This window comes from Psammomys obesus, unplaced genomic scaffold (assembly GCF_907164565.1).
Source record: "Psammomys obesus unplaced genomic scaffold, mPsaObe1.curated_primary_1811, whole genome shotgun sequence".
Classification (NCBI taxonomy): domain Eukaryota; kingdom Metazoa; phylum Chordata; class Mammalia; order Rodentia; family Muridae; genus Psammomys; species Psammomys obesus.
This window is the reverse complement of record NW_026596466.1, coordinates 4155129-4170257: the sequence shown is the minus strand read 5'-3', so window position 1 is coordinate 4170257 and position 15129 is coordinate 4155129. Positions and strand designations below refer to the sequence as shown.

The window sequence follows — 15129 nt, the reverse complement described above, 5'->3', positions numbered from 1 at the left end:
GAAGAAGAAGAAGAAGAAGAAGAAGAAGAAGAAGAAGAAGAAGAAGAAGAAGAAGAAGAAGAAGAAGTTGTTAAAATAGGGAATAGGGCTGGGAAGTTCCAGGACAACAAGGGCCATTCAGAGAAATCCTGTCACAAACAAACAAACAAACAAACAGGGCTGGGCATGCAAGCCAGTTGGTGGAGTGCTTGCTGATCATTCATGAGGCTCTGCATTTCATTCCCGTCACTGTGTAAACCAAGTATGGTGGCTCATACCTGTGATCCCAGCACTTGGCAGATGCAGGCAGGAAGATCAGAGGTTTAAGGTTATCCCCAGCTGCATAGTGAGTTCAAGGCCAGTGTGAGCAACATGAGACCCTGTGTCAAAAAATAAGTTAAAATAAGCGGAAATATAAGAGACAGCGTACTGGAGCAGAAAAGCTCTTTTTAGGAAGCCCTTTCCCTTTAAACAGTTCAGGACTAACCTTGCCTTTTTGGCACATGGCCTGAGATGGTGTGTTCTAGCACATTCTGATGGCTCCTCTCTTTGCTTCCTCAGACTACGGCATTTCCGCCCCAGAGCCTCTGGAGCAGCAGTACCGATTGTACTCCCGGGAGCTGGGCGAGGGCACGCTGGACCACCTGCTGCTGCAGCTCTCAGTGATGTCCAGCTCACTCCAAGTGAGTCCCCTCTGCCCACCGCTGGCTGAGGCCATGGTCAGCTACATGCCAGTGTGCTCTGATGTAGGCCAGCGTGTGCCCGTCTGTGTTGGACAGCAAGGAAACGGGGAAGGGACTAGGGATGTATCCTTACAGCCACATACCAGGGATCCAGATTTGGTTCCAGGTGGAGCGAGTACTGAGCCTCAGGCATAAGCAGACGGGGTCCAGGCCAAGGGGATGGGCTGGGAGATGGGTCAGTCGGCACAGTGCTTACTGTGCAAGCATGAGGACCAAGCCCCGGGACACGCTTAAAAAGAGCTGAGTGAGGCAGGACACGTCTGCCTCAGTGCTGGAGAGGCAGAAACAGGTGGATCCCTGGGATGCAGTGAGCGGCCATTCTTGCTGAATTGATGAGTCCCAGGTTCCGTGAGAGCCCCTGTTTCTTTGTGAGTAAAACACGCAAAGCTTGCTTCTGCCCCATTAACTTTTTGTTGGTTCTTTGTGAGTTTCACATCATGTGCCCCGATCCCACTCATCTCCCCCTCCCCTTCGTACCTGTCTTCCAACTTTGCAACCTCCCCACCGACAGAGAAAAAAAAAAAATCTCGTTGTGGAAGCTGTAGTGTGTCACAGTGTGTCCCACAGAATTCCCTTCTGTCCACACTTCTTTCCTTGTAAATGTTCGTTGCAATGACTCTTCGGTCTGGTATGAGGCCCCTGTCTTCTGCTGCTCTATCAATACTGGAACCTCACTGGACTCCTCTCGGAGATCCTGCTGTTGCCCTGTGTCACGGAGATCCTGCAGCCTTGGATCTGTAGGACTGGCCCCTTCATGCTCTCCAGCAGTTCAGGGATGGGTTAGATGTTGGGATGGGTTAAATCAAAGCCCTGGATCTGGGCCTGAGAGGCATCTGAGCTGGTCAGCCAGCTGGCTCTCCTGCTCTCCTGCTCTTGGGGGCCAGCTCACCACCCACCGACCCACCCTCACAGCCATCCCCACAACCAGGGCCAGCTCTACCTTGCTGCCCAGGTGAGGTGCAGGGCCAACAATGAGGGACGTGACCAGTTCTTCTACTTTCATGATCCAGGGTCAGCTCTTCCATTTGCCAAAGATGGTGAGGATGAGGAAGGAGAGGAGGGTGTTTCTCCCTCATCTGTGCCACCACACAGCAGAGGCAGGGCCTGCTCTCCTGCCTGCTGTAGGTGGCAAGGGGCAAGGTGGGGGCATTTTTACCTTACCCATGTCACCACGTGACAGACAAGTGGTGGAGCTAGATCTCCCAAGCTCACACCCTTGGTGTCAGTTCAACCGCATCACCGGGATCAGTGCTACTGTGCTGCCCAGGCAAGGTGCAGGGTCTACTCTCCCAAGCAGTTCAGCTGGTGAGGGGCAGGGCCAGCTCTCCCGCTCTCATGACTTCAGGGCCAGGTTTCCTGCCTGCCAAACTTGATGAGGGATCTCCCCCTCCTCCACACCGCAGCATGGGAGATGAGTGGGAGGGCCAGCTCGCCCACGCTCGTATCCTCGGGCTGGCTCACCCACAACTCTTGCAATGTGTGGGCAGCTCTCCCAAGCATTGCAGTTGGCTAAGGGCGGAGCCAGCTCTCCTGCTTTTATGACCCCAGAGCAAGCTATCCCACAAAGCTCAGGAGAGGGTGAGACCAGTCCAGCACAGCCCTCAGACATTGCCATATCCCTGGGTGGCAGCCCAGGCCAGGGACATCGCCTGGCCTGGTAACAGACCCCTGCTGCTGAAGGGCCACGGACCCAGACATGGCCCCTGGTGGCAGCCCAGGCCAGGGCTCCACCCTGCTCCCGGGTGGCATCAATACCTACTCACATCAGGCTGTTCCTCACTACCCTCGGGTCTCCACTTCTGCCTCTCTTCATTGCGTCCACATCCTTCTGTTTCTCTTCCTCTTCCATTTCTCCAGCACTTGCTTGCTCTTCGTAGTGGTGCCTGGGGCCTCTGAGTGTCTGGGGCCATCTCAGGAGTGGTCTCAAGAGTGCTCTGCCCTGCTCATGCATTATGGTACCAGGCACGACCTGCCCCCCTTTCTTCCAAGGCTTCCCAAGGCCTTCAGGACCACAGCAGGGAATGTACTTGCCCAAGACATCCTAAAGCTCTGCTGGTTTTTTCTCCCTTTCCATTGGCCCCAGCAACGAGGGATCAGTTTGTTGTTCTTGTTGCTTTGTGATGCTAGAGATGAAACCCAAGGTCTTGTGATACTAAATAAGCATTCTACCACTGAACCATACCCCAGGAGGGGGATTCTAGGCAGGGGCTCTACCACTGAGCCACACCCAGCCCCTCACTGGGGGATTCTAGGCAGGCACTTTGCCATGAACCTAATCCCCAGTGGGTTTTGTTGTTGTTTAGGTTTATTTTTTACGTGTGTGTGACCCCAGTGTTGGTAAGGATTGTGAGCTGCCAGATATGGCAGCTGTGAAGCAGACGCGGTGCTCTGCAAGAGCAGCAAGTGCTCTTGACCATTAGCCACTTCTCCAGCCCCTACACTCCACGTCCACATGTCTGGGTTTGTGCCCATGTCTTTTCCGATCTGCAGTCCATCACGAGATCTGTTTTCTTTAGCCACCACATCCCAATCTCTTCAATCTGGAAGGGTCTGTAACTTCTTGCCTCCCATGCCTGACACTTGGGGGTGCTACTGGGCTACTCTGCAGAATATCCCTTACCGGGGGCTCATGAGGAGAATTACATACGGTGGGCAGAGAACCCTGAGCCCGTTCACCTTTACTTCCGGGAGAGGGCAGTGCCTGCTGGTCTTTTTCTATAAGTGGTGCATGCACGTGTGTAACTCAGAATGCTGAGGATGAAACTCAGAGCCTTGTGCGTGGCTCTACCGTTGCGCCCCACCCCCAGCCCTACTGTTTTTTTGGAAGGACCATCTTTGGCACACGGAGACCACGCCGAGTGTGGTGAAATTCTTTGCTCAGTACACTGGGGTCTGGGCTCTGGTTCTCGGCGTGCAGCAGCGTCTCACAGCACAGGGTCTCCTCGCCTACCCCTGCCGTCAACTTCAAGCAGATGCTCTGTGTGCGGGAGCAGCCTCTGAGGTTCTCACCGGTGTGGCTAAGTGGACCCGTGGGAGGAGACCATTGACACACTTACCGCAGTGAGCCTTTAGCCCCGTTCTCTCTGGTGGTGTCACACGTTCTGGCCCTTGCTCGTGACAGGTGTGCTGATTTCTCAGTGTCTGTGGGTGTCAATGCCATACCTCATGGGTTGCTCCAGGCTCATGGACAGGCCTTGCTAAGCCACCAGCTGGACCTGCAGAATTGGTTTTCCTTTTTTGGTGTGTATAATGTATGTGTTTAAGTGTGTGAGACCTGGCCAGTGAGCCACTGGGCCCCACCTGTTCCCCCCTCTCCAGAGCTGGGATTACAAGTGTGAGCCACCCTGCCTGGCATTTTTTTCTTTTCCCATCTTTTTTTTCTTCATGTGTACAGATGTATGATCTGCATGCACGTGTGAATGTGTGTTCACATGTAAGCGAGGGTACACAGGAGTGTGTGTGTGGAGGCCGCAGGTTGACACTGGTGTTTCCTGGTTTGGTCTCCACTTTATCTATGTCAATTGTGAACCCAAGCTTGACATGAGAGCAAGGCTAGGTAGCCAGCGAGCGCTGGGCATCTCTGGCCTCTGCCTCCCCAGCACGGGGAGTATACGTGTGCCACCACACTCACCCGGTGTTCATGTAGGTGGCAAGCCAAACTCAGGTCCTCACGCATTCGTGGCGGAAGCTGTCTACTGAGCCATCTCCCGAGCTGCTTTGCCAGCTTTTTTAAAAAAACATGGTTTCTGGAGGTCACTCAGGTCCTGGGCTTTCAGGCAAGCGCTTTACTGGCTGAGCCAACTTTCCATCCGCCCCCTTTCTCCTTGCTCTTCTTCTTGCTCCTCCTCCTGCAGCTGCCCTGATTTCGTCTCTGTTGCCACGATAAAATGCTGGAACATACACACTTGTAAGGGAGGAAGGGTTTGTTGGGGGCTGTTCCAGGATGTGGTCCATCACTGCTAAGGCGGAAACTTGAACTAGTCACACCTACGATCAAGAGTGAAATGGGAACGCACGCTGCTCCGGGTACTCAGTTCACTTGCTCCTGCTCACAGTCCAGGACCCAAGCCTAGGGAATGGCGCTGCCCATTTCAAAACTGTGTCTTCCCACATCCATTAGTGTAATCAAGGCAATCCCCAAGGCCCTCCTCATCAGATAGACCCTCACTTGATACTGTCTTTCCAGGTGATTGTAAACTGTGTCTGGCCAGCGACTCAAAGCGACCATCACGGTATCTCCCGTCTCTGTGTGTGTGTGTGTATGTGTATGTATCATTGTTTTTAGGGGGCAGCCCTGAGGAGTGAACTGAGGACCTCATAGTCTGACTATTTCTAATCTTGTCAGTCTTGAGATGGGCTCTCAGTAATGTAGCCTAGGCTTGTCTGGAACTCACTGCATAGACCAAGATTACCTCAGATTCATAGAGATCCCCCTGGCTCTGCCTCCCCGAGAGCTGGGATTGAAGGATTTCCATGACAATAAACAAATCACACCACTGTGAAGCCATTTACATCTTCTAGAACCTCATCTTTCTCACAAATCCAACTTCTCTGCTTACTGAACAGTCTCTCCTCTTCCTCTCTAGTTCCTGGGACACTGTCATACTGTAGCCAGCAGTGTGGCTGTTCTAGGAACAGCCTGTGAATGAGAAGGGAGCTCCCTTCTTCCCATGACAGAAACAGGTTAAGCAGAGCAGGCTGGTGGTCCCTGGCTCACGGCTTCCTCTGAGGCCTGGTGGAGGGGGTACACCTGCTTTCCCATGGTCCCTTAGAGACCTTCAGCTCGGTGGCACTGTGTCCTGTGCCCGATGTCCTGACTCTTCTCCTCTCCTTCCAGGATGGCCCCGTCATGACCGTGTCACCCCCACCACCTGAGGGGACCAGTGCAGAACCTCTGGCTGACAGGAGGGACCTCCCATGGGGTACCACACTTGAGCTGCCTCAGATGCTCCTAGAGAGAGACAGGTGGGCAGGGGACTTGGGCAAGAGCCAAGGAGACAGGTCCTGGGTGAGGCCTGGGCCGTAGTCCTCAGGGACACATAAGCAGGGGCGTTGGAGCCCAGGCCCCTCCCCCAGGATCTGTCTCATATCCTCCTCCTGAGCGTGTCTTAAATGAGCGAGGTAGATCAGTGAGGGAAGGGCTTGCTTTGCAAGTACCTTGACCTGCAGAAAATAAGCGGGGAAGAGGCCTGTGCACATTGTCACCCCGAGCTGAGGAGGTGGAGGCAGGCGCCTTGGTGTTCAGGGCACAGGCAGCCTCACCTGCTTGGCGAGTTCCAGGCTCCATTTCAAAAAAGTCAGGTGAACAGTGCCTGGAAAGTGGCAATTGGTGTTGTCCTCTGACCTTCATGGGCCGGAGAACACATGTGTGCCTCCCCACGCACGTACGCAGACATATGCACCCATGCACACGTATATACATACTTACAGAATAGTAAACTCATCGAGGGAGGCCCTGGCTCCATGGAACAGAGGTGAGGCTCGGGAGTTGGAGGAGTCTGAAGCCGGAGTGGCCTTTTATTTCCTGGGTGTTTCTGTCTTGAGTGTGCTCGGCTCCACTTAGACCTGCCCGCCGTTCCTTCCTGCCCTTCCTCCTCTGTTCTCTTTTTCTGTGGTGCTTTCCAGCAGAGGAAGAGTCACACCAGTAAGGAAAGTGCCCATAGGCTCTGTCTGCAGGTTTGGTCGTTCTCATCTGACTCTCTTGTTGCCCAGGCTGCCAAAACAAAATACCACCCTCTGGGTTAAGCATATGCAGCTTAAGTAACACGGAATTGTCTCACAGTTGTGGAGGCTGGAGCTCCAATCAGTCTGCCAGAGGCACGAGGGGACCTGTTGAGGGTAGAAGATGGCTGCCTTCTTGCTATGTCTTCACATGCTGTGGTGGCGTCTTCAACTTTTTTTTTTTTTTTGACAGGGTTTTTCTGGGTGTCCTAGAACTAGCTCTGTAGACCAGGTTCTCCTTGAACTCAGAGATCTGTCTGTACCTCCCAAGTGCTGGGATTAAAGGTCTGAGCCATCTGCTCAGCCTTCAACATCTTTTAATTTTTTTATAGGGTTTTTCTGTGTAGCCCTGGCTGTCCTAGAACTAGCTTTGTAGACCAGACTATCCTTTAACTCAGAGAGCTGTCTGCCTCTGCCTCCGAACTGCTGGGATCAAAAGCCTGCACTATCTGCTCGGCCTTTAGCATGTCCAGTTTACACCAGTGTAGCCCAGGGCTTTGTGCTTGCTGGGGACACGGTACTAACGGGATGCAACCACAGCCTTTTCCCCCTTGCCATAGTTAGGGACTGAAGCCGGCCAGGCTCCAGTGTTTCACCAGAGGACTCTAGACAATGCCCTGTCATGGATACATAATCCTGGTCCCTCACTGGGGGATTCTAGGTAGGAGTTCCTGCTGAGCCACAGTTTGAGGGTGCCCCTTCATTATGGTGAAGTCATGGATTCCATGGTTGAGAAGCAGAGAGGTGAATGCTGGGGCCCAGCTCACTTTCTCCTGTTTATTTCATCCAGGACTCCCCACTGGATGGTATCATTCAGGTTTAGGTGGGTGTTCCTACCTCAGTTAACCCAGTCTAGATAACCCTTCACAGACACGCCTAGAGATTCATTTACGTGGCCATTCTGCGTCCCATTAACTTCATAACCAAGACTGAACAGCACAGCTGGGTATCTCCCCCTTATAGCAAGGGCAGGGCCCAGCACTCTACAAACCTGTGCTGCCCCCTGGTTACCCAGAGCTGCAAGCAGCGTAGCTGAGGCAGCATGGTCCCAGCCACAGCCACAGAGCTGAGGCTAGCATCTTGCCCAATGCGAGGACCACAGTGTTCTGGGCTGGAACAGCAGCTGAAGCTGAATCCTAGTGCCCAGGCTGTGACAAAGGACCCGGGGCTCCAGAATGTCTCCCGTTTCACCCACAGTGATGGGAACAGGTCTTCAAAAAGCACCCCCTTGCGGAGGCTTGGAAAGCAAGACTCTCTTCTCCCTCCACCGGCCCTCCGCATCCTGCTGACACCTCCCATGCTTGAGGTTGGTATGGGGTCTGGCTACAGGGAGGGCCCTTCCCAGCTAGACTACACGGGGAGGGCTTCTGGGGTCCCACCGTGACTGAGGGTGCCCTGTGCTCTTCTTTCACAGAAGCCGAATGCTCTAGGCACAAAGAGCCGAGGCTCCAGGCTGCAGTCCACAGCTGGCTTGGAGCTGAGAACCCCACAGGCAGCAGGAGAAATGAGCAGCCCCCCTCTGAGTGCCCAGGCCCTCAAGGAGATGGCCCTGGGAACCAAGAGCATCGCTCTCATAGCAGCCAACCGACGCTACAAGGTGTACGACAAAGAGGGCAGCTGCTTGGACTCCAGGGACCCCAGCCCTGCAGACTGGAGGCGGCCCCAGCCCAGCCCCAGCAGGGACCACTCTCTGGAGAGGAAGGCAGGGAGGAAGCGGTCACCCTCACTCACCTGGAGCCTGCAACAGGTACGGAGATGTCTGTCAGGTTGCTGGGGTGTGGCTGGGACCGCAGAAGGTGAGGGCAGGGAGGGCAGAGGGACACTCATACTGCCACACGTGTTCAGGGTCCCTGTAGTTGAGGTAGAAGAAAAGTGCCCACCCCAAACCAATCCTCTCCAGGGCCTGGGCCAGCACATGACCCAAAGCACAGTGTCCACTTGCGTTTTGTGCAGTTATAACCCTAGAAATTCAGGTCTGTGACCTGATAATTTTCATGTACCAAGTCAGTATTAAGTACCTTCCTTCCTTCTTTCTTTCCTTTCTTTTTTTTATTTTGAGGCCAGCCTGGGCCTGCATCCAAAAAACAAAAACTAAAAATCAAGAAAAAAAAAAAGCAAGTGATCAGCTGATTTGTTCAATATAAAGGAAGGGAGGTAGCAGAAGAGAGAGAGAGAGAGAGAGAGAGAGGAGAAGAGAGCTTCTGCTTTTAGTCATGAAGACAGGAAGAACCCAATGTCCCAGCTAAAAAATGGGGGAGTTGATTCTCTTACTTGGGGTGTATCTGCTTTACTGTCCCACTCAGGCCTTCACCTGATTGGATAAAGTCCACTCACGTAAAGAAGGGAGGGCTAACCATGTGTCACACACTCCTGAAAGCCGTCTTAGTTAGGGCTTCTTTCATCCTTTCTTCCTTCTTTCCTTCCTCCCTTCCTCTTTTCTTCTTTCCTTCTTTCTTTTCTTTCTTCTTTCGTTCCTTCCTTCGTTCCTTCCTTCCTTCGAGCATTGGTGTTTTGCCTGTATGCATGTGTGTGTGAGAGGGTGTCAGATCTTGGAGTTGCACACAGTTGTGAGCTGCCATGGGGGTGCTGGGGTTTGATTCTGGTCCTCTGCAAGAGCAATCAGTGCCTTTTACTGATGAGCCATCTCTCCAGCCCCTTAGGGTTTCTATTGCTGTGAAGAGACACCACAGCCAGGGCAACTCTTATAGAGGCAAACATTTAATTGGGGCTGGCTTAAAGTTTCAGAGGTTCAGTCCGTTATCATCATGGCAGAAAGCATGGCAGTATACAAGCAGACATGGTGCAGGAGAAGGAGCTGAGAGTTCTACATCTTGGTCCATAGGCAGCAGAAGGAGACTGTGTGCCACACACTGGCTTTAGCTTGAGCATAAGAGACTTCAAAGCCTGCCCCCACAGTGACACACTTCCTCCAACAAAGCCATACCCACTCCAACACGGCCACACCCACTCAACAAGGCCACACCTACTCCAACAAGGCCACACCTACTCCAGCAAGCCCATCCCCTATGGGCCAAGCATTCAAACACATGAATCTAAGAAGGGCATCCCTATTCAAACCATCATTCTCTGAGAGAGAGGAGAGAGAGAGGGAGTGAGAGGAAGAGAGAGAGAGGGAGAGAGACAAGGAGAGAAAGAGAAGGGAGAGAGGAGAGAGAGGGGGAGAGATAGAGGGAGAGGGAGAGAGGGAGGGAGAGAGGGAGAAAGAGATGAAGGGAAAGAGGAAGAGAAGAGGAAAGGAGGAGGAGTCAGACTTATCCATCCACTTGCTCATATACTCGGTGGGTTCAGCGATTTTGCTATTCTGGCACACAGTAGATGTTAATAGAAATGACCTCAGCATCCTCATACTCTGTCCTTTCTTGTACCTTTTCCAAACTGCAGACGATGGAGAAACATCAGCCCTCTATGGAACACCCATCCGAGGTCCAGCTGTCCCCAGCACACCTCCAGCCACCAAAGCCACCAGGGAAGAGCCTTTTCCCTGCTGTCCCTGTGTCCTCCAAGATGAAACCCAGCCTCAGCTGTCACGCAGGTACAGGTCAAAGAAAGACAAATAAGGTTTTCTGTATCTCAAGCCATCCAAGCTAAAGACTGGGGACAGTCTGGGCTGTCACCCCTTGTCTGTGCTTTTCATGTGAGTTTTGGCTTTTGTTTTTCTTTCTATCTTTTTTTCCTTTCTTTTTTTTTTTTTTTTTTTTTGGTTTTTCAAGACAGGGTTTCTCTGTGTGGCCTTGGCTGTCCTGGACTCCACTCTAGACCAGGCTGGCCTCAAAATCACAGAGATCTGCCTGCCTCTGGGTCCCTGAGTGCTGGGATCACAGGTATGCGCCTGGCCAGCTTTTGCTTTTATTTTGCTTAATTGACTGTTGGGTGGATGGGCCAGAGACCTGGAAAGCTAAGGTCCCTTTGACCATCTCCTCATATCTGGATGCTGAGTTCTTATCTGTCTAGATGTAAGCTGGTTGGGATGGATTTGAGTTGGTAGTGTTTGTCCAGCATGGAGCCCTAGGTTCCATTCCCACCAACACAGAGGGTGGTGATCTCAGTGCTTGGTAGGTGGAGACAGATCAGAGGCTTAAGGTTTTCCTTAGCTACATAGTGACTTTGAAGCTAGCCTGGTCTATGTGAGACCCTGACTTAAATAAAACAGAAAACCTTCTGTTTTGTTTTGTTTTGTTTAGACAGGGTCTCCCTAGCTGGCCTGGAACTTGCTTTGTAGACCAGGCTGTACCTGAAATCAAACTCACAGAGATCCACCTGCGTCTGCCTCCAGAGTGCTGGGACTAAAGGCATGCGCCAGAGTGCACCATCACGCCTGGCCCGAAACTTTTTTTTTATTTTGTTTTGACAAATGTTTTGCTAGGTAGCCTAAATTGTTCTTATGATTGCCCTCCTCCTGCCTCAGCTTCCTGAGGTCTGGGATTGCAGGCATCACTGTCCTGTTTAGTTATGTGGATTTCTGTGATCACAATCAGTTTAAAAGTGCCACACAAGCTTGAGCAAGCATGGAGAAGCCCAGCGCTGCAATGTGCACCTGCAGCCCCAGTCACAGGGGCTGAGACACGAATCTAGCCAGAGCTGAGAGCTCCGGTTCAGGGAGAGAACAAGTCTCAAAAAGAAAGAAGGCTGTGAGTAGTGGCGCACACCTTCAGTCCCAGGCAGTGGCCGGCAGATGTCTATGAGCTCAGAGCCCAGCCTGGTCTAGTGAGTTTCAGGTCAGCCATGGCTACTTACTGAGAGATCCTGTCTCAAAAGCAAACAACAAAGGACCTCAGTGATGGAGGAAGACATCAGTATTGATCTCTGGCTTCCGCATCCATGCAAACCCACACTCACACGCATGCTCAGTGCTCCTTCAAGAATTAAACTCTGAGCCTGTGATCCCAGCACTCAGGAGGCTCACAAAGAAGGATCATGAGTAGGCCAGCCTGGGCTATATAGTAAGACCCTGTCTCCACAGCAAGCGATCGCTGGCAGGGTGACACATTCCTGTTCTGCCAACTCTTGGGAAGCTGTGGTAGGGGGTGTTGAGTTTGAAGCCAAGCCAGACTACTTAGCAATATAATTTCTCCAAATGGACCTCCTTCTCTTCCTAGTCCTCCTTGTCCTCTTCTCCGCCCCATCCTCCATTCTCTCTCAGCCTCCTGTGGAGCCAAAAGAAGATACTGAGGAAGGAGCCTCATCTCTTTCCCACTTCTTCATTTGGTCTCGAGGCTTGGTAGGTACGAATAACACTTCCCGTTGCCCATGTCTCCTTCAGATGGAAACACGCTTCATGTGCCAGAGGTCAGCCTCACCTTCCCCAGTGCCATGTGGCAGAGCAACGTGGCCCCAAGCCGGCCTCCCCTCCTGCCACGTGACATCCGAGGTCAGTGGCTGAACTCTGACCCTGTGCCCCCCGACCCCCATCCCCACCCCGCTGGCATCTTGGACACTCGGGTTCCCTCTGGGGGAGAATCAGGAAGGGGCGGCAGTCTCCCACTCTCCAGGCCTCCATCACTCGTAAACTATATACTTAGCCCATCCAGGGGGTAGTAATGCTCTCGGAAGACAGGGGCTCGAGGTGACCCTGGTGGTGAGTGGGCAGCCAGGACTGGAAGCTGAGCTCTCTGTCTCCCTGGCCCAGCTCGTTGGGCTGGTTGGGAGGAGACATTGGGGATCAGGTGGCTCTCCAGGCTGTCCTTGTCCTAGCAATAGTTCCTCGGCATCGTCGATGGAGCACTCAGGAGGCTAACACAGAAGGATCATGTGCTGAGGGGGGGGGGGTTAAAGGGCCCTCTCAAACAGTTCCCCTCACTTTGAGTGAGCTGTCTAGTCCTGAGTGCCTGGCTGGAGGCAGAGGGTCAAGAATCAAGGTGGGCAGGAGAGGGTGGATGAGTCGAGGAGGTCAGCAAGCCGCAGGGCTTTAGGGGGTGTAGCTGGCAATGGGATGCTGGTAGAACAGGCACCCTGCTCAGCACCACCAATGAGTGACAGGGCTCTGTCCTGGCGAGGGGGCACCAAGGCACCCACTCGAACCCACTGCATACGATGGCCCAGGTTCTCTTGAAAAGTATTCTTCCTGGGGCTGGGGAATGGCCAGCTCTGCCTGTGCTTGCCTTGCAAGTATGGAGACCTGAGACAAAACTCCTGAAATCCACACGAAAAAAGCCCAGCGTGGTGGTGTGTGCTTGTAATCCTACGTCTGCGAGGGCAGAGATGGGAGATCCCCAGGGCTCACCACCCAGCCAGCCTAGGGCCCAGGGAACAACATCTGAGCTCTCTGAGTGCTCTCTGACCTCTACATAAATGTTTGCTGTCATGCAGACACATCTGCACACACCAGCACACACATCACACATGCAAGTATTGTTATTTCTGCATAACTTTAGCTCCAGTCTATGACCAAGGATAGCACCTTCCCCAGGCACGTATATAGTCGCTATGTAGACCAGGCTGGCCTGGAACTCACGATGGTCCCCGAAGTATATGGAACGACAATCCTGGGTCACTTCACCCCACCCCCACCCCACTCACCCCCGGCTCACCCCCGGCTCACCCCCGGCTCACCCTGGCTTATTCCCTCCAAGCCAACTCTGTTTTGGTTTGCTTAACTGAGAAAGATCCCAGCTGGAGCCCCTCACACAACAGGAAACACCCACTCTGCAGGAGGACAGCCAGGCCCGGGGGTCACAGTGTGTCCCTCCTCTTCCTTCCCATCCGGCCTCACCTGTGTTCTTAACTTGAACTGAGAGTGACTCTGACTTCCTCTGCATTAGTAAACTCCAGCTATGAGGTTGGCTGCGTTAGTGTCCATGTCCATGCAATCGCCATCTCAAACAGAGAAGCCAGAGCTACCCTGATTCCCTCCTGGGGATGACAAGCTTCCTCTGGCATCCGAAGTGCTATATTGTCACCCCCTGAGCCACCTGACAACCAAGCCAACATTCCTGGGCTGTTGGACTACCAGGATTTTGAGGGTTAGGGGGAAGTGGGAGGTCCTTCCTGCTGCTGCTGCTGCTGCTGCTGGTGTGTGTGTGTGGGGGGGGGATTAAAGGACTCTGGGGGAAGGGGTCTTCCAGGTGCTGACTGGTCAGCCAAGCATGCTGGGTGACAGCCTGTTTAATAGCGTATCTTTGAGTGTGGGGAACAGGGAAGTTCCACACAGGTCTCCATCCTTGTTGCATTTGGCCAGAGCTGCTTACGTTATCAAAGAGGGTCCCGAGTGACCTTGGAGCAGGGAAGACACATCAGCCTGCAGGTTGATGAGGAAAGCTTTCAGGGTCACACATGATAGCTGGAAGAGGACTCTGGTATTGATGAAGTCAGCTGTGTGTCCCAAATGTGTGTGTGCGTGAGTGTGTGTGTGTAAGTGCTGTGTGTGGAGTATTGACTTCATCTGGGTTGTCCTGGCCACAGACTACAGTCTCCCATCTACCCCAGGGTCTACAGAGAGCAGAGGGCGGCGTCACAGCCCACTGCCCCCCAACAATGCCTCCAAGCTCCAGGGTGGCAGTGCCAAGAGGCCAAGGCGACCTAAGTAGATGGCGGCAGAAGACAGCCGCCTGCAAGGCCGAGAGTCTGGTGGAGCCCAACACTGGACCAGAGATGGAGAGTGAGTGGTACAGGACACTGGGCTCACCCCACATGGCTAAGGACCTGCCAAGATCCCACGTTGACCTTGGGCCTTTCTTGGGTCACTATGGATGCCCCTGGGGCCATTCCCTGGACCCAGATTCTGATGACGGCAGCCCGTGGCTCACACTTGGGCTGCGCAGGTCCCCGGAGGAGGCCTGAGCAGCCTCACACAGAGTGGAAGAATGTGTCTTCCTTGCTGCCAACCTCTCAACACTCTGCGAGTGGTCATCCGGGGAAGCCAGCACCAAGGAGGACAGGGTGGTTTTTTCCTGGTCCCTGGTTCTCCTGCCAAGCTCCCACAAGCTTCCTAAGCCCCCAGCCATGCTGAGAAGTGAGCTGCTGAGGAGAGGCAAGAGGGGACAGCTGGGGCTCTCGAGGAGCGTGTGCTCTGCTTTTCCTGGACACCTGAATGGGGTAGACGCAAGGAGCCTAGGAATTTGGGTCTGTTGTTTGTTTTTTTGCTTGAGGCCAGGTTTCATGTAGCTCAGGCTGGCCTTGAACTTGCAGTGTAGCTGAGGATGACCTTGAAATCTTGATCCTTCTGCCTTCCTCTCTCAATTTCTGAGATTGTAGGCATGAACCACCACACCTGGTTTTTTGTAGTGCTGGGAATACAACTCAGGACCTCTGGTATGCTAGACAGTGCCCTAACACCTGCCACATTCTCAAGGCTGCTGTCTTGAAAACAAAACCCAACAACAGCAACAACAGACCTGGGGAAAAAGATGGCACAAAACTGAGTTCCGGGGCTGGAGAGATGGCTCAGTGGTTAAGAGCGCCAGTTGTTCTTCCAGAGGACCTGGGTTCAATTCCCAGCACCCACAAAGCAGCCCGCTGTCTGTAACTGCAGTTCCAGGGGACCCAGAACTGTCACACAGGCATGCATGCACATAAAACACCACAGCACAGAAAATAAATAAAATAATTTAAAACCCCTAAGTTCCATATTTGATAAGACATTGTCATTGCCTTGTCTATTTTTCTTTCTTTTTCTCTTTCTTTCTTTCTTTCTTTCTTTCTTTCTTTCTTTCTTTCTTTCTTTCTTTCT

At 53.0% G+C, this 15129-nt stretch overlaps 1 protein-coding gene across 1 annotated transcript in view; it reads left to right on the top strand.

Moving 5' to 3' along the window:
* The window catches only part of LOC129670187 (kinesin-like protein KIF19), a 48650-nt gene extending 34663 nt beyond the window's left edge, over nt 1-13987 (top strand). Inside the window, exons 14-20 of the mRNA XM_055598661.1 lie at nt 541-662; nt 5560-5687; nt 7641-7749; nt 7858-8190; nt 9846-9996; nt 11725-11832; nt 13887-13987. Coding sequence (XP_055454636.1) covers nt 541-662; nt 5560-5687; nt 7641-7749; nt 7858-8190; nt 9846-9996; nt 11725-11832; nt 13887-13987 — 1052 coding nt within the window. The remainder of the gene's footprint in view (nt 1-540; nt 663-5559; nt 5688-7640; nt 7750-7857; nt 8191-9845; nt 9997-11724; nt 11833-13886) is intronic.
* The last annotated feature ends 1142 nt before the right edge of the window (nt 13988-15129 follow it).